Here is a 25,851-nt window from a genome sequence, read left to right as displayed (position 1 = left end):
GAGACAGAATAATTGACATGTCCTCAGTCGCAGATGATCTTAGCAGTAGGCTTAGGGTTAGAATACAAGATATTTTATTTTCTTTTTCAGTATTATTTGTGCCATGCAGTGCTGATATTTCGGAACAAGACTATAAGAAAGACTGTTTTTAGAAAGATTATATAAAAACACAGAAAAGCTGTGTTTTTAGCAGTTATTGTTCTGAGTGCACACCACTTCAATATGTTAATAATATTTAGATGTACTTTTTTCCCAAAGTGACTACAATTAGCTCAGAGACATAATTTGTTGATGCTATTCCATCTAAAATTCATTTGTGATCTAATGGTAATATTTTGCATTTTGGTGAACTGAAATCCATGTTTCATTAAAAATATCAGAAGAATAAATACTAGATGAATCCATTATTAGCCAAACAAAATGTTTTTAAAAGTAAATTTCAGTTCTAGAATACTATGATTTTCATTGTAAATTTATTTTGTGTCACTGATATTTCTGCACAGAATTTTTACAAACAAAAGGAGAGGTTTGAAGTAATAATTCATAAAACATCAAATGATTATTTTACAGAGCTAAGTGTGAAAGCATAATACAAAATATTTTTTAATAACTGTAAAAAAGCATGATATCAATTCAAAGGAGAAAACAAGTATATAAAGAGACACTATTAAAATATTATAGAATGAGTATTTTCCATTTATATACTGTATTTAGCACTGATTACTTACTTATTAAAAGGGTATTATACAATGTTTTGCCACATTTAATTAATCCACAAAATGGGCAGATTATATTCTGGATAATTAAGGAAAGCGTATTTTGCTATAGCTTTTTGAATGATCTTTCTTTTTACACAGACAGTGGAGATGTGGCCACTGCCACCATAGAATTACTCCAGATCCTTTCTTGATAATTCTGATTTCATGTAATTTTGTGAGTGAATTTATTTTAATGTAATTCTAGATAGATTTATGTTAAGATGACTTTGTTTTTCTAATTTAAGACAACTTCTAAGTAACTAAGAAATCTTTTTTCAGGGTGGGTGCCGTGGCCTCCTAGGGTAAAAGTGTTTCTGAAGGGTTCATCAGTTTTTTCTCCTATTTTATTTCAAAGTGACTAAATTAACTTCCTTTCACTTAAATACATTGTTACATTAAATAAATCTATGTTTCCAGCTCATAACAATTAAAATGTAAGTTCTAATATTATTACTACTATCAAATATTCAAATGATATAAAACATCATTTATATCATATTATAATTTAATATAGTTTGACCTTTAAAAGTTGGAATAAATGCAAATCAAAACCACAGTGAGACATCATCTCACACCTGTTAGAATGGCTATTGTCAAAAAGTCAAGAAATAACAAGTGTTGGTGAGGATGTGGAGAAAAGGGAACCTTGGGCACTGTTGGTGGGAATGTAAATTGGTGCAGCCACTATGGAAAACAGTATAAAGTGCCCTCAAAAAAATTAAAATAGAACTACCATATGATATAGCAATTCCACTTCTGGGTATTAGTCTGGAAACTAAAATACTAACTCAAAAAGATACCTTCACCCCAGTGTTCATAGCAGCACGATTTACAATAGCCAAGATATGGAAGCAGCCTAATTGTCTGTCAACAAATAAGTAGATAAATGGAATATTATTCAGCCATAATAAACAAGGAAATCTTGCCATTTGTGACAACATGGATGGAACTTAAGGGCATTATGGTAAGTGAAATAAGTCAGAAAGAGACAAATAACTTATGATCTCACATATATGTGGAATCTAAAACAACAACAACAAAAACAATACTGAACTCATAGATCTAGAGAGCAGATAGGTGGCTGCCAGAGGTTGGGGGGTGGGGTGTGTGAAATATGTGAAGGTGGTTAAAAGGTACAAATTTTCAGTTATAAAATAAATCCTGAGGATGTAATATACAGCATGGTGACTATAGTTAATAATACTGTATTGTATATTTGAATGCTGCTAAGAGAATAGATCTTAAAAGTTCTCTTCACAAGAAAAGAAATTTGTAACTGTGTGTGGTGATGGATGTCAACTAGACTTATTGTGGTGATCATTTCACATTATATATGTACATAAAAATCATTAAGTTGTACACCTGAAACTCATAATGTTATATAGCAATTATATCTCAATAAAAAAGTTAGACTATAATATAAGACATTGTTAATTTTGGTACATTGATTTGAATAAATTTGATCTCATTAATTTTTAAGATATATCAATAGCATGGCTCCTTTTTGCTGTGAATAAACTCTAGGGAAATCAATTGACTTTGGTGGATTCAAACTTCAGTGGTCAGTATGAGTTATCTCCAAGTTACATCTGGATACGATATTTTTGTTAACCTATCCTTTACCAAAATTGATGTCTGGACTTTAGGTCTAGATGGCCCTGTAGAAACAATAAAGATTTTTGAGGAATAACAATATTGCACTGTAGAACTCTGAATAACAATGGTCTAAATTTGCTTTCTTCTAGTCAGGAAGCAGAATTAAAGAACTTTAGGAAATAGTAGTGCCATTTCTTTTCTCTTTTTGTTTGCTACTAGCAAACCCAGTAAAGCTGAAGGTTTTTTTCCCTTTCACAGGTCTGGGATGAAAATCTTGCAAAATCTGCAGAGGCTTGGGCAGCTACTTGCATTTGGGACCATGGACCTTCTTACTTATTGAGATTTTTGGGTCAAAATCTATCTGTACGAACTGGAAGGTAGGAAGTAGTTTCACTGGTACTGTTTATCCACACAACTTTATTGCTTATGGACTCCAAGGTTAGTGACACCAATTTCAAGTAATATCTGCAAGAGGGCTCACTATGTGTCAGGCACTGATGCTTGGCCTATGACTGTTTTAGATGTCTTCAAGGATTATTTAATTTTTTTAAAAGGGCCTAAAAAAAACAGTTTTCCCTTTCACCCTTGGAACACCCTCCCTTAGCCTGTATTCTACACTTATCTCACAGAATCTTTGAAAGGATCAGGCTGTATCCTGTATCCTATCTCTTCTACCTCAGAAAAATCCCTTGATGGTGGCAGAAGCCATTATTGTGTATGCAACCTTCCCACATTTGCATATACCTGTATCTGTGTGTGTTGTACAAATTCAGTATATTTGCACATATATGTATGTATACATAGGCACATGTATGTATATGCAAGTATATGCAACAATGGATAAAGCTGTTCCCAGTAATAGGATAATTTTTCTACCACTGTGGAATGTCATCATCCAATATTCCAAAGACTCATTCTCTTCCATATAGGGGAGGAAAATCAGGTGTACAATCATTAAATTAAAATGATTCAAGTTTAAGGGAAAAAAAAATCCACACTGAGTCTAGTATCACAGCTTCTTTTGTATATCTAATTCTTAATTGTATATAAGATTCTGATGCAAGAAATTTTTGACATTGGTAAAACAAGATAAAGATGATAATTCCTGAAAGATTTGCATTTCTCTTTTTGAAACAACCAGACACATACTTAGACAAATACAGAATTACTTGCTCCACTCCTGGGCATTTTCATGCTTGGCTCTACTTGGAGGAATAGGAGATTCTACTAGGTGATGATGGTAATTGTGAGGGGTGGGTATGCTCTTGATTTACCATGAATAATCTGCAAAAGAACCAATTAACTTATAATTTAATGTGAGTCCACTATATATTGCCACTACTGTACTCTAAGTTCTCATTGTGTTTCTTGATATCTAGATATCGCTCTATTCTCCAGTTGGTCAAGCCATGGTATGATGAAGTGAAAGATTATGCTTTTCCATATCCCCAGGACTGCAATCCCAGATGTCCTATGAGATGTTTTGGCCCCATGTGCACACATTATACACAGGTTATTTTAACTGTTTTGTTCATTTTTGATTCATACTTTTAAAAAATGCTCTTACTATTTTGGTGAACATGAATTTTCTTAGCTCCAACTTCAATAACAGTATATCGATTTACTTTCTCAGATGGTTTGGGCCACTTCCAATCGAATAGGATGTGCAATTCATACTTGTCAAAACATGAATGTTTGGGGAGCTGTATGGCGCAGTGCAGTTTATTTGGTATGCAACTATGCCCCAAAGTAAGTATCCAGTTGGATTCTACTTCTTGGAATCTTTAATGATGTTAAATATCTTCAGTCTGATAGATATTTTTAACAAGTAAATAATATGAGTAAGACTTAACTAACAAGCACTAATCCTCAAATCTTCCATCTTCTTGTATATCTGAAAAGTTATAAGCTGAAAGGTTTCTTTTCACAAGGATTCTAGATTAAAATTGCAGGCAAGGCTATTTGTGATTTGGAGAGTCACTAAATTCTCCTTACCATCTTTCTTTAGACATGGTAATTATAAAATAAACATGCTTCTAGGCTTTTGATAGCTATATAAAAGGCATCAGGAAAGAATCTTCTAGGGAATTTATCAACACCACAATATTCTCATCAATCAGTACTAGAATGTTGGCTTAGCTTTTTCACTAGGAAAGCAAAACAAGCCCTTCTTCTTTCTTTTAAGAGTAAAATTAAAATCACAGTTTACTTTTTCCATAGATGGTTAAGAAGGCATTCAGAATCAAAAAGGAAAATTTAAATGCTATGACTTCTTTTTAATGAAAGCTTTGCCATGATTTAAATTTCAGTATAAAAAATATTCAGTAATTTCTTCTTATGGCATACATAAAAAGGTATTGTGAAAATTGATCAAAGATTATAAAATATGCTCATATTTATGAACATTCTTTATAATATGAGGATAAATAAGCATTTGTTAACATCTGATAAAATGCCTTTTTGATAACAATGACTCTTTGGATAAAATGTTCCAGTATTTATACATGAGTCTGTTCCCATTTGGAATAAATACTAAAATGTACAAAGGATTTATGACACTCCTGGTGTCTTCCAAAGTAAGTCCCAAACAAAGATTTTCTCCAGCTTTGCCAGTATGGGGAGGGAATGAGAAAATGTTTCACAAATAACTGCATTACTCATTTATATGGTAGTATGCCAGTGGCAGTGTTTTTGCAAAGTTAGAAAAATAGCAATTTTCCCGATGGTCCCTTCTCCACAGTTATTAGAATAGTAAGATTTGGAAAGTAAAATGTGGCGGCATTATGATAAGCATTAAAACTGCATTTGTTTGATATTTTCAGTTTTATACTGTATATTTTCCTATTAAGACTTTAACCCTTCTTTCTGACATAAATAGGCCAAGTAGTACTCAAATAGTGAAAGAGTTTATTACATTCATTTAACTATTCTGTTTTTGGCCAATGATTGGAATTTTGTAGTATTATTGATGAGATGTCTGATTGTTTTATAAGTCTAAGAGTTTAAGATATTGTGTTAGTATGCTATATTTGCTGTAATAGAGAACCATTCTTTTGAAACCTAGGCAATGAAGAAAGTTTTAAAATCCTGACTGATAGTTGATATGTTTCTTCCAATCCCAATATGAAGTCATCTCAAGTATAACTGTTTTTCAGGGGCAAAATAAAACAGAGAAGGAAAGGGGTTGAGGGGGGGAGACAGAGACAGAGACAGAGAGAGAAAGAGAGAGAGAGAAATGAGAGAATGAGAATGAATTGAATTAGATGAAACAGTAAAAATTAGAAGGAAGAATAATATAAGTTAATCAACTGACTGATCTACTACTGAATACAATTATCCTCCATTCGTGTAAAAGTTTGTAATATAATATATAATATTTTTTATATAATAAAATTGTATTTCTAAGTTAACATTACCAAAAATATGTGCTGTGTAATTTCTAAAAGCTATGTAAAATAAGTTGAAAAATATGAAATTAAAATACCACAGGCTGGGTTCATATATTTTTATAGGTTTGGGTAAAGATATAGAGGGAAATAAGATTATGAATATAGAATGGGAGAGATTAGGATAAAGGAGTGAGCTGCACTCTTGACGAATGGACCTCCTTGAATGTTCATAAGCTAACATGTAACATTACCAAAATTATGCTTGAGGAAGCGTCTCTGGAAGGCAGAGTGTAGAATAAGCTAGATAGAGGTGGGCAGCCTTGGAATCTCATCTCATTTTGTAATATGAATAATCAGCATATTTTTCATTTTACAGACAAATTTTCCTTTACAGATATTTTATACATAAAAATGTGACCTTTCAACTGACTAAATAAGGATATTTTCATGTCTGGTAGATGCACTGTATGAGTCACCTGCTTGGTCTTATTTAGGTCTTAAAGATGAGACCCACTTGTTTCATATTTTAGCCTTTACACTGTTGTCTTATCTTCAACCCTGACTTTTTACTATCTACAACCAAATTTTCTCCTGACCATTCAATTTCCTTCATATCACTGGCTGTATTGCTGTCTCTTAGTACTGTAGTTACTAATCACCATGTTACTGAGAATAAGTTCATTGCCTCCTTCCTCGCAGCTAAAAGAGTTTAATAGCATAAGGCATTGTGGCTGTTTTTAACTACCCTAAATGGTGAATTTGGTGTATCACTATAATCATGGCCATAATGACAGATGAAGAAAAATATTGATAACACATAATAATTCAGTTAAATAGGTTCAGCATTATAAAAAACTAATAGTATTACTAAAAGTTATAACTATGAGTTTACATATGGGAAAATGTTTTGGAATCACCTTTAATGGCTGCTTCTGTGAGCCATTATTCTCTTACTGAGTTTTCCGTATCTCATTTTATGAATACTGAGAATCTAAACTATTTTTTCAACTTGAGAAAGAAATCCTTTGAACACTTAAAACCTATTTTTTATGCTTGTAACAACTTCTTGCTCATTTCACCGTTTCAAAGCATCCCAGAATTACATGTATATATTTTTATATATATAATGAACATGTGTATATCTATATCTGTATATACTTTACTATCTTTATAATAACATTAGCATGAGTTTTTTTAAGAAGTAAGTTTAAGTGGACACAGCCCATGTGCTCCAGAAGGCTGCTGCAGGAACCAGGCACCTGTGGTGAGTGGATAGAGCATCAAGCCTGGTGTCAGATGACTAATAATGTCACCATGCATTGTAGTGCCTCACTTCTTATCTGTAAATTAACACAATATTAATTTACTCGGAAAGAAAACATTTTAAAAGTAAGATATACAGAACAAGTTACTGTAGAAATAAGAAATGGTTATAACTTTTAGTGCTTTTCTAAAATGACAGACTTCTAAAAATATCCTCACATGTCAACGCGTGATCATGTGCTTAAGGACAATCAGATTTTAAAGAATAGGCAAGTAGCACTAATGCTCTCTTCTTTTCTTTCGAGGGGCAACTGGATTGGAGAAGCACCATATAAAGTAGGGGTACCATGTTCAGCTTGCCCTCCCAGTTACGGGGGGTCTTGTACTGACAATCTTTGTTTTGCAGGAGTAACGTCAAACTACCTATACTGGTTTAAATAAGCTTGTCTTTTCCTCCAGGAAATATAATGGTTTCTGGGAATCATAGGCATATATATATATTGAGTTTTGCACATATTATACATATTTTATCATAATCTTGTTTTCCTTTTATTATTCATTGTATAAATTAGTGTTTGTCTATAATGTTTGTTTAATCCTTGGAGGTAAACAAAGCATCCATTTCTGTTTTCTGACCTCTAAGCCTAAATTAAAATATTGTGTATGTAGTATTGACACAGTTGATGCATCCAATTCCAAAACTTGTTTTCCAAAGGAATTATGTTCTTAAGGAATACAATATATATTTGGCCTATAATGTATGTGTGTGTATATATACACACATAGATGATATAACACATAGAAAGTAACATGATTTTGTAGTTAACTTGAGGGAAATTTTTAAAAATCCTATTCTAAAATGTATGTGAGGTGGTGGGACATCTTCAGCACCCACTTCTATAATGCCCCAAAAGTGATAATTTGCAAAATAACACTCAGTAATATCTGGACATAATAATTTAATTAAGCAACCACAGATTTCATTCTGGAGATATTTTATCTCACTTGGGTTCACCAAAAGATACTCTTGATTTATGTAAGGTTCAAATCATGCCTTTTGCTTAATCTCTTTTATTGAATCCTGTGTTGAGTGGTTACGATGGGCAAGGCACTCTGATAGTTATGTTCTGATCATGCAAAGATAATATGATATGATTCCTGACTTCAAGAAGCTCACAAAAATATTCAAGAAATAATGCCACCTAATTATATTGCTGTAAAATTATTACTTTTTTAACAGATTTATTTTTCATGTAATTTTGAGGAAGTGAGTGCAACAACATTCACATGTAGTTGGAATAGGTGATAGGCCACACTGTGTAATATGTAAGGCTTCTGATTAGCATGAAAATGTAGCTATAGCGTCTGGAACTAAATGAGGCAGGGAAAAATTAACAACTGCCTAGGGATTCCTGGGTGAGAGTAAATAGTTGTGATTTTGGAAGGTAGAAAGCAAGACCTAAGTAAACTGAGAAGGTCCAAGAGAAGTAAGATTCAGGACACAGGTATGAAAAGTCACGGAAATAGGGTTACTGCACACACACACACACACACACACAAACACACACACACACACACAAACACACACACACAAACAGGTGGAGAGCTTCTGAAGGGCATATACTGAAGGTCTAGTGTAACTTGAAGCCTTTCAGCAGGAGGTGAGGGATGTCAGAAATAAACATTGTAGGTGTCAAGGACACCTCCAGCTCTCCATTGCTTTGCCCATCCTTACTTGGTGAGAATCAGTCTAATCACCATGGTCCTTGAGCATCATGTGCAAGTTCCCATGTGCACACCACAGACAGTTATGATTTTGTTAAAGGGGCCTCTTCAGATGATTTTCTAAGGATTAATTACTAAATTTTTTTCCTATATCTAAGTAGAAGAATAATTTTCAGTTCTCCATTAAGTTTGGTGGAAATCAAAGTCACTATGAAAATTCCACTCATGTGACTTTGAAAATGCTTATTTCCAAGTCAGGGAATCACTTTCAGAGAGGAGAATTCAACACATGGGTCAAGACACTTAACACATTACATTTCAAGTGTGCATGCATTTGCGTGCATGTGTGCGTTTGTGTATGGTTCAGGTTATGCAATGCCTCAACAGAATCACAGAATAAGTAAACACGGTTAGTTCCAGAGTACAAATAACAGAAGAAAACTACTTGTTTAAAATTCCCTACACATTTGCAATTTCTTAGGGTAGATGCACTGAAAGATGACAGATAGTTAATTAAATCCAATGGGGGAAACATCCACCGTCTGAAGTTCAGGTTTACATGATGACAAACAATTGGCCTGATTCCTTTTACAAACTGAATCTGACCAAATGTTTTCATATCATACTACTTTGCTTTTGTGGGAACATATAGAGACTTTATCAAAACTAAATATTTTTGGAGACTAAAATGAAAAATAGAAATAACAGTAAGAATCAGGCCCCAAATCAACTTCTAGCTAACATATATATAGGCAGTTGAAGAGAAACCTCATTAGTGGGATATTCATTTGATTTTATCTAGAAAATATTTCCTTCCTTGAGTTTGCTAAACTAGTTCTACAGAAGTATTAAAAGTACTATTAAACCAAAAAAGGTTACTATCAGTTCCAGTTCTGTTGCTGGTTTACTTGTGTAGCGTGGTTTCTCAAGTCTCAAAAAGTATAATGATATTTTGTCATGTGAAGGTAAAATTACCATATTAACAGAAATGCATGAATATTAAAATTATCATTAATGTTGTGAAATTTTATTTGAGATAAAATTATTTGAGCTCCCCTTTGGCAGAAATTCTGTCTTATCTTTGTATTTATACCAGCTTCTTATATAGTGGCTGTAATGTAATAAATGTTTACATGAATGGGTTTTTAGAATTAACTAAAAAGTCGAGTATTGCAAGAATTTAGAGGAACCCCACCTTTCCATGTTTCATTAAAACAAAAATGTCTTAAATACAAAGCTTTGAGTGCATCAACAATCCAGATAAATCATCAAACATATCAGATTATGACTATGGTTCACACACTCATAACTTGTACACAACAGTCCTTTCCAAATCACAGCTAGAACTGTAAGTTTATTTATAACTTAACAACTCAGCTGAAAATATAACGGGTATATTTGTTATTCTATCTGTACTTTTTAAAGTTAGTAATATGAAGTGGCCATGTGAAATGTTTTATTTTCCAGGCTAAAGCAAATGAAAGTTTGCTAGTATCAACACAGAGTGTCATATTTTTTCACAGCATGCAACAATGGTGCTAGGATAGCTATTTCTCACTGTAATTCCCAGAGCACAAAGGGTGTGGGTATAAGCTATTTCAAGAGCAGCTTTAAATAGTCATTACTGAGGTTTTCATTTTAATAGGTATCATTCAAAAGAAATAGTAATTGGCATGCATATTCTACAGCATTGGTTTTATCTTTGGTATAGATTTTTCATGTCATCCTTTATTCAGTAGAAAAGTAAACAATTTCTGTCTCGATATAGATTTTTTTGGCTTCCATGTCATCAAAAGACTGGAAAAATGACAATTTTCACTGTTAAACTGATGGATTTCTTTACAGAATTGTATTTGAGTTGTGTAGGCACACCCTTAATGTTGCTGGTTATGATGGATAAGCATGCTTTTAAAATGTGGCAGAAACAGTTTTTATTGTTACCATGTTTTTGTCTGTCCAGTAGTTTAAGCATCACTTCTGTGGTCCATTAGGGCTTCCCTACCAAATTCAATTGGCAGTGCTGTGGTGTTCATTCGAAACCTTCATGGAAATATTCATTTGAAAGCTCCATGCAGCTTTAGCAAAGAGCTCACCAAACACTAGGGAAAGTTCAACCCGATACAATTTACTCAGAATATTTGAACTGAAACAATATATCTTTTTCTCATTAATACATGCTTGTGTTAGATCAACTTATAACATCTACATAAGCAAATCTAAAACACACTCAGGCCAGTTATGTGTTTTGTGTTCATATCCTGCTTAACATAAGTTAAACAGATAATTTGAATGTGTCCAGGAAGGAAAAGTCATGCTTAACCTGGGGTCTGCCTTCTCCCCCGTGTGTAACAGCATTCCTTATGTTCCGCAGTAGCATAGGACACAAATCTTGACATGGATGGAGGGAAGCCTTTTCCTGCAGAAGTGTTTAGGTAGAGTGAAATTAGATTTCTATCAATGTCTAATATTACCTTTGTTTTATATATTTTTTTTGTATTGTTGTTATATGTGTGAGGGAAGACATATTTAAATGCATGCAGAATGATTTTTAAAAATTATGTCATGGTCTGACTTTGCCTTATGAGAGGTCAATCAAAAACTTAGAAAGTTACACAATTCACTGGTTAATGGTGCTGAAAATGCGTAACAACCACCGTATGCTTGCTACAATTTTGAAGTTTCTTTGGAATTAAAGTTTTTATTAAGTGTGAACTATCAGTATCTATTCTGGTGCTAAATACGTGGTGCTAAATGAATTGTTAGTGTTAGGAGCTTAGGGACTCTCTTTTTATTCATAGTTAAAAGTGTTATCCATTCAATTCCTGATTTAGAAATATTAATAAAGTCCTATTAAATTAATCTTAACCAAAATAAGCCAGTGCACTTAATTTTTTAATCTAATAGCCCAACATTATTTAGGTGTTACAGAATGTAAATATATTTCTTAGAAGTTTTCAATTTTTTTTAAAGGCATTTTTTAGCATGCCGATGTAAAATTCCAGTAAAGGTTAGATTACACCTACACCAACCATACTGCAGGCACCGGCGCCCTCTGGTGGTTATAAGAACAAATTCTTGATGGCTACCTGGCCTGCAACAAAACCATTTCTTCTGTTCAATAAAAATTTAAGCTGAACAGTTTTAAATTCTTGGATACTCTCTAAATCCGAGAGCATTAAAAAGTGCTTGACTCTATTGACATAATATTCTAGGAAGATAATAGAGATAATATATCTTGACATCCATTTTCCTAAATAATAATATTTTTTTTAAATGATATTCCAGATCTGAGGTGCTTATTAAAGTGTTCTTTTTTTGAAGTAGGTATTAATAAAATACATTTTTAATTTTGTTTACATCATAAATACAATAAGAGTTAAAATTAGCAAACAGAATTATAGTGTGCCTCACTTTCAGAAGTGATCATTTATATTAAAACAATTAATTCCATATATCAAAGGATTATCTCTCCACTTTTATGTGTTGATCTATAATTTGATAATGTTTTTTGGTCATACTATTGAGCTAATGATAACATTTTATTATTCCATTCAAAGTCTTTCTAGACTTAAAAATGTACAGATAAACTTAGAATTATATCCCCTGTAACCAACGAAGGCAACATTTTTAGATAAACTTTCACTTGAGTTGTGCAACTGACTAAGTGTGATAATCTGTTTTGACAAAGATATTTCTTAAACTGTGTTAGCATAACCAAATGAAATATGCTTTGAAGCAGTTTTCCAAATTAGTATTTTCAAACTTATTTTAAAGCAATAGAACTCTTTGTATGATCTCAATCCTGCACAAAGCTCTAACATATAATATACATATAATGGACCTACTTATTTCCCAAACCCTCTTCTGTGCCTTGGAAGTTTCTTCTGAGAGCCCTAGGATTCCATTGAACCATTAGAAAAACATTGATCTAAATCATCCAGTTCTCCCCATTTTCTCTAAAATAATCAGCTAATTAAAGACAAAAAAAATTGAGACTCAATGTTTTGCAATGGTTATCTTAAATACCCACTTCACTTTGCACATGTTAGAAGCCAGACTGATGGAGCTTTAAATACTGACTTTAACTGGTGCTTGGTTATAGATTACAGCATCTTGTGTTTTGTTATTTGACAAAGAGAATTTTGGTGCCATAATATTTTGAGAATTAGAGATAATTCTGATGCACGTATGAAAATAATGTGTTTAAAAATATCTAAATGTTTCAAATATGTACATAATCCTAAAATATACTGTATCATTTTAGATTTTTTAAAGATTAATTTGATATTTTTTATTCATTATCTAATACTGTGGCAGGAAAAGGTGCCTTTGATATTGTGATATAATGTCATGAATGTGTGCATTTAAAAAACCTGTGTAAACATCTACCTTTATAAAGCATAACAAGTGTAGCTTTTTGAGCTCTGCTGTATTTTTTCTTTCAATAAAATGTTATAATAAATTGTTTTGTTTTTAAGGTTTTAATTAATAACAATTAATCTAATTGTTTTCTTTCAGTAGTTTTACAATAGAATTAGAAGTAGATGGCATGATAGTTTTGATAAGGAATGAACTACTTTTCTAAAGCAGCAATGATTATATCTTTGGGCATCTCTGAAATACATTAGATCTTCTGTTTTTCTTTTTTTCCATTTCTTTTTTTCCTTCCCTGCCTCTTTCCTTCCTTCTTCCATTTTTTTTCTATTTAATTCAAAAAATATTTTGAGGTACTAATATAAAACACAGTTCTATGGAAAACGAGGAAAATAACTTTATATCAAGAAGTTCTGACTGAGGAAAACTGCAGCAGTTGAACATAAATATTTTCATGCTTCCCCATATTGAGGACAAGAAGAGAAACCACAGGCATTCCTGGGGGAGAAGCACCATCTCTGGTCACTAGTTGGCCCAAGGCTGTTGGTTTACAGGGTGGCTCTGCCTTGCAGAGGGTTACTCCCAGGCTAGTTTGTTGAGAAGGACCCAAATCTAGGACATCATAATTTAAATTTCTCCTTATTTCACATAAGATAAGAAAGCCTCACTAACTTAAGCCTTTTCAGAATGTCTCGCATCCCCCAGAACTCTGTGGTTCCCTTTCAGCTTCTCTTTCCCTTGCTAGTCTTCCCTTTTCACTTTATTTCCTCCTCTTTTATGCCTCCAGTTTCTCATCCACATGTTTGGAAAGTTCTTTCCATCTCTACAGGAGGTGGGGTTTCATTCATTGATGTTTGTGTGTGTGTGTGTGTGTGTTGCAGTTTATAGCCCCTCAGACTAGGCCAGATGGATGCAAAAGAAGTCTTGTCCCTGAGTCTTGCACACCTCTGACAGTGAAGAAATGGGGGCCTGGGGGGTGCCTGATCCCATTCAGTCTTCCCCAACAGTGAGAGCGATGACTGACCACCTCATGAGAAGCAGGCCCACCCTGATAAGGCAAACAGCAGCTTTCCCGGAAACAGCTGACTATGCTCTTGGGAGCAAAGCCTATTCCCACTGCCAGTGACTCTGACCCAGTTCCTTCTGAGACAGTAACCTTGGCATTGCAGTACCAAGGGCGCCAACTTCTTCCTGACCTGGGCTTGCACTGTTAAGCCAACACTGCAGGAGCGACTGGCTTTGTCTTAGCAAACTGGAGAGGTGGCACCAACCTTTGTTGAATCTCTCTGGCCCCAAATGTCTCCCTTGATGAAAGAGGAGTGAGGTCTTGGCATGTTTCCTTTACTGATAGCCTATTGATTGACGTTAATGTGGCCGCTTATCCAGGGGCACTTTTGTTTTACCAAACGTGAGTGTAGACAGGGATTTGTTCTGTGAGTTTTCACATAATAAATTGAGCAATGTCCTTAATTATCTCTTCAGAAATGATTTTTTTCTAACAAAAAAAGTGAATTCTAAAATAATAAAAATTCTACAAGCCTTAGAATATGCCATTTTCTCCAAAAATTGTGTATGCATTTACCCTTTGACCCAGCAATTCCTATTCCACAAATCCATTCCAGAGATACACTGGCAATATAGGAAATGACATGTGTACAATATTAATCATTATCGCATTATTCTAGTAAAAGGCCAGACACAACTCAAAGATCCATCATAAGGGGATTGGCATAAGAGAATACTATGCAAATGAGCATGGAATGAGAAAAATCTCTAAATTGATAGAGTGGTCTGCCAGGATGTGAGTACAAGTGAAAAGCAGGATATGTAAGAGTGAAACTAGCATGTTAACCTTGTAAGAAAGACAAGAGGGAGTAATACATATATACACACAGGAAATAATAGATATTTGTTTTTAATTGGTGAAAATAAAACTGGAACAGTAAATTTAAAACGATTAAGATGATTACTCCAGGAATACAAAAGAAACAGTATGGAGGGGACAAAAATCTTTCAAATGATTTTGAAAGACAGTGTTTTGAGGGTACAACCTTAGTGGTGTACATTACAAATACAGAGTTACAAAGCAATACAAAACTTTATTCAGTAGTCTGTCAGTAATAGTATTAGTGGGAGAAGGAAGAGCAAGAATAATGCAAATAAATAACTAGGTTACTCTTTTTAATTGCTTAATTAATTAATTATTGCTGTACAGTCACTTCCCTTTTTATTGCCTTATTTTGTTAGAGAGCCGTAAACTCTAAATAATCTTGCAATTTATTACAAAGGTTGGCCATCTGAAAATGTTGAGATTAATAATCTACTCTGTAATTAACCCATAAAATTATACAAATTTAGATTTGGATGAGGTTTTAGAAATTTATCTATGACATTTTCCCAGATTTATTGCAGCCAATATAGTTACTTTAGTGACATGTTTTACCTTTGTGAAAATTTCTATATATTATTTATATGAATATTGTTGGCAGCTAAAAATCCAAGAGCCAAATCTATGACCTGTTCCTTCCCAAGTGAATAATAATAGTTAATAAAAAATAATAAGGACGGCTCTTTCCGAAGCCATGGATGGCTCCGGGGTGGACACCACTGCCTCCTTCCATGGCTCAGATGCCAGCCTCTGATCCGCCTTGCAATTCCCTCTTCTCTCAGAACCTCCAAATAGCCCAGGGAGCCATGTGGCTGACAGGGTCGTGGTGCTCTGGCCGGGTGTCAGGCCTGAGCCTCTGAGGTGGGAGAGCTGAGTTCAGGACATTGGTCCACCAGAGACCTCCTGACCCCATATAATATCAAATGGAGAAAGCTCTCCCACAGATCTCCATCTCAACACTAAGACCCAGCTCCACTCAATGACCAACAAGCTACAGTGCTGGACACCCCATAGCAAAAAACTAGCAAGACAGGAACACACCCCCACCCATTAGCAGAGAGACTGCCTAAAATCATAATAAGTTCACAGACACCCCAAAACACACTACTGGATGTGGTTCTGCCCATGAGAAAGGCAAGATCCAGCCTCATCCACCAGAACACAGGCACCAGTCCCCTCCACCAGGAAGCCTACACAACCCACTGAAACAATCTTACCCACTGAACCAATCTTACCCACTGGTAAGGTTTACCAAAAACAATGGGAATTACCAACCTGCAGCCTGTGAAAAGCAGACCCCAAACACAGTAAGTTAAGCAAAATGAGAAGACAGAGAAACACACAGCCGATGAAGGAGCAAGGTAAAAACCCACTAGATGAAACAAATGAAGAGGAAATAGGCTGTCTACCTAAAAAAGAATTCAGACTAATGATAGTAAAGATGATTCAAAATCTTGGAAACAGAATGGAGAAAATACAAGAAACATTTAACAAGGACCTACAAGAACTAAAGAGCAAACAAACAATGATGAACAACACAATAAATGAAATTAAAAATTCTCTAGAAGGAATCAATAGCAGAATAACTGAGGCAGAAGAACAGATAAGTGACCTGGAAGGTAAAATAGTGGAAATAACTAATGCAGAGCAGAATAAAGAAAAAAGAATGAAAAAAATTGAAGACAATCTCAGAGACCTCTGGGACAACATTTAACACACAAACATTTGAATTATAAGAGTCCCAGAAGAAAAAGAGAAAAAGAAAGGGACTGAGAAAATATTTGAAGAGATTATAGTTGAAAACTTCCCTAATATGTGAAAGGAAATAGTCAGTCAAGCCCAGGAAGCACAGAGAGTCCCATAAGGATAAATCCAAGGAGAAACAAGACAAGACACATATTAATCAAACTATCAAAAATTAAATACAAAGAAAAATATTAAAAGCAGCAAGGGAAAAACAACAAATAACATACAAGGGAATCTCCATAAGGTTAACAGCTGATCTTTCAGCAGAAACTCTGCAAGCCAGAAGGGAGTGGCAGGACATATTTAAAGGGATGAAAGGCAAAAACCTACAACCAAGATTACTTTACCCAGCAAGGATCTCATTCAGATTTGACAGAGAAATTAAAACCTTTACAGACAAGTAAAAGTTCAGAGAATTCAGCACCACGAAACCAGCTTTACAACAAATGATTAAGGAACTTCTCTAGGCAGAAAACACAAGAGAAGGAAAAGACCTATAAAAACCAATCCCAAACAATTAAGAAAATGTTAATAGGAACATATGTATTGATAATTACCTTAAATGTAAATGTAAATGGGTTAAATACTCCAACCAAAATACATAGACTGACTAAATGGATACAAAAACATGACCTGTATATATGCTGTCTACAGGAGACCCACTTCAGACCTAGGGACACATACAGACTGAAAGTGAGGGGATGGAAAAAGGTATTCCATGCAAATGGAAATCAAAAGAAAGCTGGAGTAGCAATTCTCATATCAGACAAAACAGACTTTAAAACAAAGACTATTACAAGAGACAAAAGAAGGACACTACATAATGATCAAGGGATCAATCCAAGAAGAAAATATAACAATTGTAAATATTTATACACCCAACGTAGGAGGACCTCAATACATAAGGCAAATGCTAACAGCCAGAAAAGGGGAAATCGACAGTAACACGATCATAGTCAGGGACTTTAACACCCCACTTTCACCAATGGACAGATCATCTAAAATGAAAATAAATAAGGAAACACAAGCTTTAAATGACACATTAAACAACATGGACTTAATAGATATTTATAGGACATTCCATCCCAAAACAACAGAATACACTTTCTTCTCAAGTGCTCATGGAACATTCTCCAGAACAGAATCTTGGGTCACAAATCAAGCCTTGGTAAATTTAAGAAAATTGAAATTGAATCAAGAATCATTTCCAACCGCAACAGTATAACACTAGATATCAGTTACAGGAAAAAAACTGTAAAAAATCAAAACATATGGAGGCTAAACAATACACTACTAAATAAACAAGAGATCACTGAAGAAATCAAAGAGGAAATTAAAAAATACCTAGAAACAAATGACAATGAAAACATGACGACCCAAAACCTACGGGATGCAGCAAAAGTAGTTCTAAGAGGGAAGTTTATACCAATACAATCCTACATTAAGAAACAAGAAACATCTCAAATAAACAACCTAACCTTACAGCTAAAGCAATTAGAGAAACAAGAACAAAAAACAAACAAAAAAAAAACCCAAAGTTAGCAGAAGGAAAAAAATAATAAAGATCAGATCAGAAATAAATGAAAAAGAAATTAAGGAAACAATAGCAAAGATGAATAAAACTAAAAGTTGGGTCTTTGAGAAGGTAAATAAAATTGATAAACCATTAGCCAGACTCATCAAGTAAAAGAGGGAAAAGGCTCAAATCAATAGAAGTAGAAATGAAAAAGGAGAAGTAACAACTGACACCGCAGAAATACAAAGGATATGAGAGATTACTACAAGCAACTATACGTCAGTAAAATGGACAACCTGAAAGAAATGGACACATTCTTAGAAAAGCACAACCTTCCGAGACTGAACCAGGAAGAAATAGAAAATATAAACAGACTAAACACAAACACTGAAATTGAGACTGTGATTTAAAATCTTCCAACAAACAAGCCCAGGACCAGATGGCTTCACAGGCGAATTCTAGCAAACATTTAGAGAAGAGCTAACACCTATCCTTCTCAAACTCTTCCAAAATATAGCAGAGGGAGGAAGACTCCTAAACTCACTCTATGAGGCCACCATCACCCTGATACCAAAACCAGACAAAGATGCCACAAAAAAAGAAACCTATAGGCCAATATCACTGGTGAACATAGTTGCAAAAATCCTGAACAAAATACTAGCAAACAGAATCCAGCAGCACATTAAAGGGATCATACACCATGATCAAGTGGGGTTTATCCCAGGAATTCAAGGATTCTTCAATATATGCAAATCAATCAATGTGATACACCATACTAACAAATTGAAGGAGAAAAACCATATGATCATCTCAATAGCTGCAGAAAACGTTTTTGACAAAATTCAACACTGATTTATGATTAAAAAATCCCTTCAGAAAGTAGGCACAGAGGGAACTTACCTCCACATAATAAGGGCCATATATGACAAACCCACAGCCAACATCGTTCTCAATGGTGAAAAAGTGAAACCTCTTGCATTCCTATACACTAATGATGAAAAATCTGAAAGAGAAATTAAGGAAACACTCCCATTTACCACTTCAACAAAAAGAATAAAATACCTAGGAATAAACCTACCTAAGTAGACAAAAGACCTGTATGCAGAAAACTATAAGACACTGATGAAACAAACTAAAGTTGATACAAACAGATGGAGAGATATACCATGTTCCTGGATTGGAAGAATCAACATTGTGAAAATGACTATACTACCCAAAGCAATCTACAGATTTAATGCAATCCCTAACAAACTACCCATGGCATTTTTCACAGAACTAGAACAAAAAATTTCACAATTTGTATGGAAACACAAAAGACCCTGAATAGTCAAAGCAATCTTGAGAAAGAAAAACAGAGCTGGAGGAATCAGGCTCCCTGACTTCAGACTATACTACAAAGCTACAGTTATCAAGACAGTATGGTACTGGCACAAAAGCAGAAGTATAGATCAATGGAACAGGATAGAAAGCCGAGAGATACACCCACACACATATGTTCACCTTATTTTTGATAAAGGAGGCAAGAATATACAATGGAGAAAAGACAGCCTCTTCAATAAGTGGTGCTGGGAAAACAGGACAGCTACATGTAAAAGAATGAAATTAGAACACTCCCTAACACCATACACAAAAATAAACTCAAAATGGATTACAGACCTAAATGTAAGGACAGACACTATAAAACTCTTAGAGGAAAACACAGGCAGAACACTTCATGACATAAATCACAGCAAGATCCTTTTTGACCCACCTCCTAGAGAAATGGAAATAAAACAAAAATAAACAAATGGTACCTAATGAAACTTTAAAGCTTTTGCACAGCAAAGTAAACCATAAACAAGACGAAAAGACAACCCTCAGAATGGGAGAAAATATTTGCTAATGAAGCAAGTGACAAAGGATTAATCTCCAAATTTACATGCAGGTCATGCAGCTCAATATCAGAAAAACAAACAATACAATCCAAAAGTGGGCAGAAGACCTAAATAGACATTTCTCCAAAGAAGATACACAGATTGCCAACAAACACATGAAAGGATGTTCAACATCTCTAATCATTAGAGAAATGCAAATCAAAACTACAACAGGGGGTAACCTCAAAACAGTCAGAATGGCCATCATCAAAAAATCTACACACAATAAATGCTGGAGAGGTTGTGGAGTAAAGGGAACCCTCTTGCACTGTTGGCTGGAATGTTAATTGATTCAGCCACTATGGAGAGCAGTACGGAGGTTCCTTAAAATACTAAAAATAGAACTACCATACAACCCAGCAATCCCACTACTGGGCATATACCCTGAGAAAACCATAATTCAAAAAGAGTCATGTACCACAATGGTCATGGTAGCTGTATTTACAATAGCCAGGACATGGAAGCAACCTAAGTGTCCATCAACAGATGAATGTATAAAGAAGATGTGGCACATATATACAATGGAATATTACTCAGCCATAAAAAGAAACAAAATTGAGTTATTTGTAGTGAGCTGGATGGACCTAGAGTCTGTCATACAGAGTGAAGTCAGAAAGAGAAAAACAAATACTTTATACTAATGCATATATATGGAATCTAAAAAAAAAAAAAGTTTCTGAAGAACCTAGGGGTAGCACAGGAGTAAAGATGCAGACGTAGAAAATAGATTTGAGGACACAGGGAATGGGAAGGGTAAGCTGGGATGAAGAGAGTGTCATAGACATATATACACTACCAAATGTAAAATAGATAGCTAGTGGGAAGCAGCCACAGAACACAGGGAGATCAGCTCGGTGCTTTGTGACCAGCTAGAGGGGTGGGATAGGGAGGGTGTGAGGGAGATGCAAGAGTGAGGAGATATGGGGATATATGTATATGTATATGTATAGCTGATTCACTTTGTTATAAAGCAGAAACTAACACACCATTGTAAAGCAATTATACTCCAATAAAGATGTTAAAAAAAAAAAGAATTTGAGAAACTGACATAGAATTGTAAATATTAAAAGATGATTCAATGCTGTACTTTATGTTTACTTAAAAGTATGTTCAAAGCTGAATTAGCTACAGGTAATTTGTATTTAGTAAACATTTAGAAACAGATTACAGTGTAAGGGTTGATCTTCTTAAGTAACTTTAATGATTTTTGGCCAAATATAACTTTATTATGTAAATAATTAGTTTATATTCAACTCTACTATTTAAATACTATTCAGGGCATTTTAAAACACCTATTCTATTTTCTAGGTTTTTAAAATTTTTAAACAAGCAAAATACACAAACAAAAAATGATCTAACAAAAACTTAATGCCATAATAAAATCATTTTATTAACATTTTTATACACTTCACATACATACACATTTGTAAATATTGAAAAAAAGTGTCCATATCATTCGCATTCTGCTCATTTCAGTAGTGGAAAAGATAGCTACAATGTAGTATGAAATGTGCTCTAATGCTATGTCCTAAGAGAGAGCACCTAAGGGAGACCTGGGGGTTGTGAGTGGGTGTGGGCGCTTAAGAGGTTTTCTGAAGGAGATAACTGAACTAACTCCCCTCTCCCCATAATCCTTTTAATCTATAGTCATAACCCAACTTATACATGCCTCTGATTTACTGAGATTTTTCCCAAAGTGATTTGCCAAACAGACTTTAAAAGCTCTACAATCCCAATCATGACATATAAAAAGAAAATCACACTTAAGCACATCATAGTCAAATTGCTAAAAGTCAAAGACAATGAAAGATCTTAAAGGTAACTAGAAATAGAGGTCCCTTGTCATTAAGGGAGCAATAATAAGACTGATGGATGACTTCTCAATGGAAACTCTAGAAGATGGAATGCAAGGGAATAATGTCCTTAAAGTATTAAAAGGAGAAAACCTTCAAGACAGAATTCAATACCTATAGAAACCATCCTTCAAAAATGAAGAAGAAATAAACATACTTGGATTACAAGAAAACAAATTTAAGAGAATTGTTGCTCAAATATCTGTATTGTGAGAGGTACTGTCAGGAGTTCTTCAGCTATACTGAAGGGGAACCTAGCTGGAAAAATGAAGTTATAGGAGGTAATGAAGAACACCAGAAAGGTGAATATGAGAGTAAGTATAAATAAATATTAACTGCTTAAAACGATGATAATCATGATGTTTTGTGGATTTTATAATGTATATACAATAGTATATGTGACAACAATGATACAAAGGGGAATAAATGGAATTAAACTGTTATAAGATTCTTGCATTGATTAGGAAATGGTAGCAGTATTAACTTAAGTATTAATTTAAGAAATCATACTGTAATTTCTAGAGCAGATAAATAATGTAAAAATAAAAACCTAATAGATCAGGAAAATTGAAAGAAATTGATTAATCGAAAGAAGTCAAGAAAGGAGGAATTTAGAAACAAAGAAGAGATGAGACAAAGGGAAAATAAATGGCTGGATGTTAGTTTAAAATCCAACTAAATCAACTATACATTAAAGACTCATATTTATCTTGATCCACAGGAAGATATAAGAATTATCAATATTATACACAAAATAACATAGCTTCAATATCAAGAAATGACAACTAAAAGAAAAAATAGGCCATTCAACAATTTAGAGGGTGGGTGGGTTTAACACATGTCTTAGTAAGTTATAGAATTATCAGACAAAAATATCAGGAAGGACATAGAAGATCTGATCAACCAATATAAATTATTTGATACATATAGAAACATATCAAAGAGTCCATCCAACAACAGAATAATGTTCTATATGTGGACCATTGGTTAATGGTTAATGGACCATTTATCAAATTGGACCATATGCTGAGCCAGAAAGCAAGACTTAGCAAATTTCAAAAGACTGAAATCACACAGTGTATGTTCTTTGATCATAATGAAATTAAACTAGAAAAAAAAAGATAAATATAAACAAAACAATCCCAAATGTTTGAAAATTAAGTAATTTATCCATTGGTCAAAGATGAAATCACAAGGATTTTATAAATATCTTTAACTGAATGATAATGAAAAAATTACCAAAACATTTCAGTAATACAACTAAAGCAGTGTTCAATATAGAGTTATAGCTTTAAATGCATACAGTACAAAGGAAAAAAGTTAAAAATTAATGATTTAAACTTCTATCACAAGAATCTCACAAAGAAATAACAAAATAAATTCAAAGATTATAGAAGAAAAAAGAATAATAAGAGAAAAAATAGATGAAAGAAATCAGGTAATGATAGAGAACACAGACAAATCAAAAAGGTTCTTATTTGAAAAGATTAATAAAAGTGATACCCCCTTAACAAGATATATCAAGAATGAAAAACTGGAACCCACTATGATCTTGCAAATATTAAAATATAATAAATATATTATAAATAGCTTTATGCCAATGCATTTGAAAATTCTGATAAAATAAGCAAAACAGTTGAGAAAAATTAACAAAACTTCCACAGGAAAAAATGAAAAAGTTTAACAAAACATATCTACTAAATGAATTGAATAGGTAATTAAAAACATTCCTTCACTACTGTGTAGCACAGGGAACTATATTCAATATCCTTTTATAAACCATAATGGAAAAGAATATCTACCTATCTATCTATCTATCTGAATCACTTTGCTGTACACCAGAAACTAACACAACATTGTAAATCAACTATACTTCAATAAAAAAAAAAAAAAACTTAGAAAAAAAAAATTCCTTCAAAGAACACTTCAGGACCAGATGATTTCCCAAGTGAATTATCCAAGAATTTGAGAAAATGTAATAGTAAATTCCATAGACTCTTCCAAAAAGTTGTAAAATGAAGGATGCTTTCCAGTTTGTTTTATGTGGCCAGCATAACATTGATATATCAACCTGTCAAAGACATTACAAGAAAGAATAATTATAGGCCAATACCTCTCAAAAAATACATGTTAGAAAAAAAGGTTAAAGAAAAAAGTTTAGGTGATGCAAACAAAATTTATTTAACATTTCATGAAGTGGACCATCTCCTTTCAGAGAACTACCAAATGGGGCAGAAGGAAAGAAGCTTTTATAGCATGAAGAATAAAGAACAAGGTAGAGACAAATAGAAAATACCTGATTGCTGGGGCCACATAGTTAACCTTGTTTTGGGTAAGAAGCCTCAGGTTGGCTTGGTGTTTGGGGATTGGCTGACTGAATATACTGTGTTTCTGGTCAAGGGGAGCATTTACAGGAAAACACTAAATGCAAATGTTACCTAAGTTTCAGCTTGATGATCTGTTGCCCCCATCAGTAGTTGCTCCATCTTGGGCCTAGAAAGTTATTTCAGCACAAGACAGTAAAATACTAAATAAAATATTCAAATAGAACCCAGTAAAAAAAATTATATATATATATATATATATATATATATATAAGTATTATGTTTATTATGATAAATATTTATCCTACTAGTTTAAAGTTTATTTACCATTCAGAAATCAATGTAATTATCATCATTATTAGAATAAAGAAGAAAATTCATATATCATCTGAATAAAATCAGAAAGATCATTTGATAAAAATTAGCACACTAACAAAAAAAAAAAAGTAATTTTTCATTGGTTTGGAAAAGAAGGGAACTTCCTTAACCTGATAAAAGCTATTGACAACTGTCTTACTGCTGCCATCTTACTTAATCTGGTTAAACACCGAACAATGTTCTACTGAGGTAAGAATAAAACAATGATGTACACTATCATCACTTCTATTCAATATTTCTACTTCAGCCTTAGTCACTGTAATATGAAAAGGGGAAAAATATATAAAATATAGAAAAGACAAAATAAAACTGCCATTATTAGTGCAAGGCATGATTGCATACATAGACAATCCAAAAGAATTTACAAATAATTAGAACTAATAAGTAAATGAACAAGGTCACTGCTCATTATAGATATCATATATAAATGCCAGTTTAAATTTCTTCTTATTAGCAACTAAAACTAAATGAACATTTAAAAATTCACTTATAATTGTACCAAAATACTACATAGTTATATATTTAATGAATTATATGTACAACCTTTACCCTAAAAAAATCCAAAAAACAAATGCTGAGAGAAGTTTGATTCAATTGTTGATTGAAAGGTACATATCTTTTTCATGCATTGGAAAACTCAATATTTTTAAGACGCCAATACCCTCCAAATTGATCTACAAATTCAGTACAATCTTTATTAAAGTTCCAGTGTGTTTTTGTGTGTACGTGAAAATCAGTCAGGTGAATTGAAAATTTATATGAAAAAGCAGAAAACCTAGAATACCCAAGAAAATCTTGAATTTCAGGAGCAATGAAATGGAGGAAGTACATTACCAGATCTCAGGACTAATTTTACAACCACTGTAAAGTCAGGGTAATATTGGCACAAAGATAGACAAATCAAAATGAGTAGACTCCTACGTATACGGTTCCTGATTTATGACACAGGCACCACTGCAGTTCATTAGGAATGAATTTATAGGAATTTATAGGAATTTTAGGAATTTATATTTTCTATAAATGGTTCCTTATCAATCTGATATCCATTTGAAAAAAATACTAAGCCCTACCTCCCACAAAAAGATACTAAGCCCTACCTCACACAAAAATTAATTTGAGATAGACTCA

At 33.4% G+C, this 25,851-nt stretch overlaps 1 protein-coding gene across 1 annotated transcript in view; it reads left to right on the top strand.

The window, feature by feature from the left end:
* The window catches only part of PI15 (peptidase inhibitor 15), a 30,278-nt gene extending 17,133 nt beyond the window's left edge, over window positions 1–13,145 (top strand). Inside the window, exons 2-5 of the mRNA XM_036829789.1 lie at window positions 2,613–2,731; window positions 3,734–3,866; window positions 3,988–4,103; window positions 7,312–13,145. Coding sequence (XP_036685684.1) covers window positions 2,613–2,731; window positions 3,734–3,866; window positions 3,988–4,103; window positions 7,312–7,447 — 504 coding nt within the window. The 3' untranslated portion in view covers window positions 7,448–13,145. The remainder of the gene's footprint in view (window positions 1–2,612; window positions 2,732–3,733; window positions 3,867–3,987; window positions 4,104–7,311) is intronic.
* Window positions 13,146–25,851: the final 12,706 nt, after the last annotated feature.

Source organism: Balaenoptera musculus, chromosome 17 (genome assembly GCF_009873245.2).
Source record: "Balaenoptera musculus isolate JJ_BM4_2016_0621 chromosome 17, mBalMus1.pri.v3, whole genome shotgun sequence".
Taxonomy (NCBI): Eukaryota; Metazoa; Chordata; class Mammalia; order Artiodactyla; family Balaenopteridae; genus Balaenoptera; species Balaenoptera musculus.
Note: the sequence above shows the minus strand (reverse complement) of the source record. Positions and strands in the feature narration are given on the sequence as shown.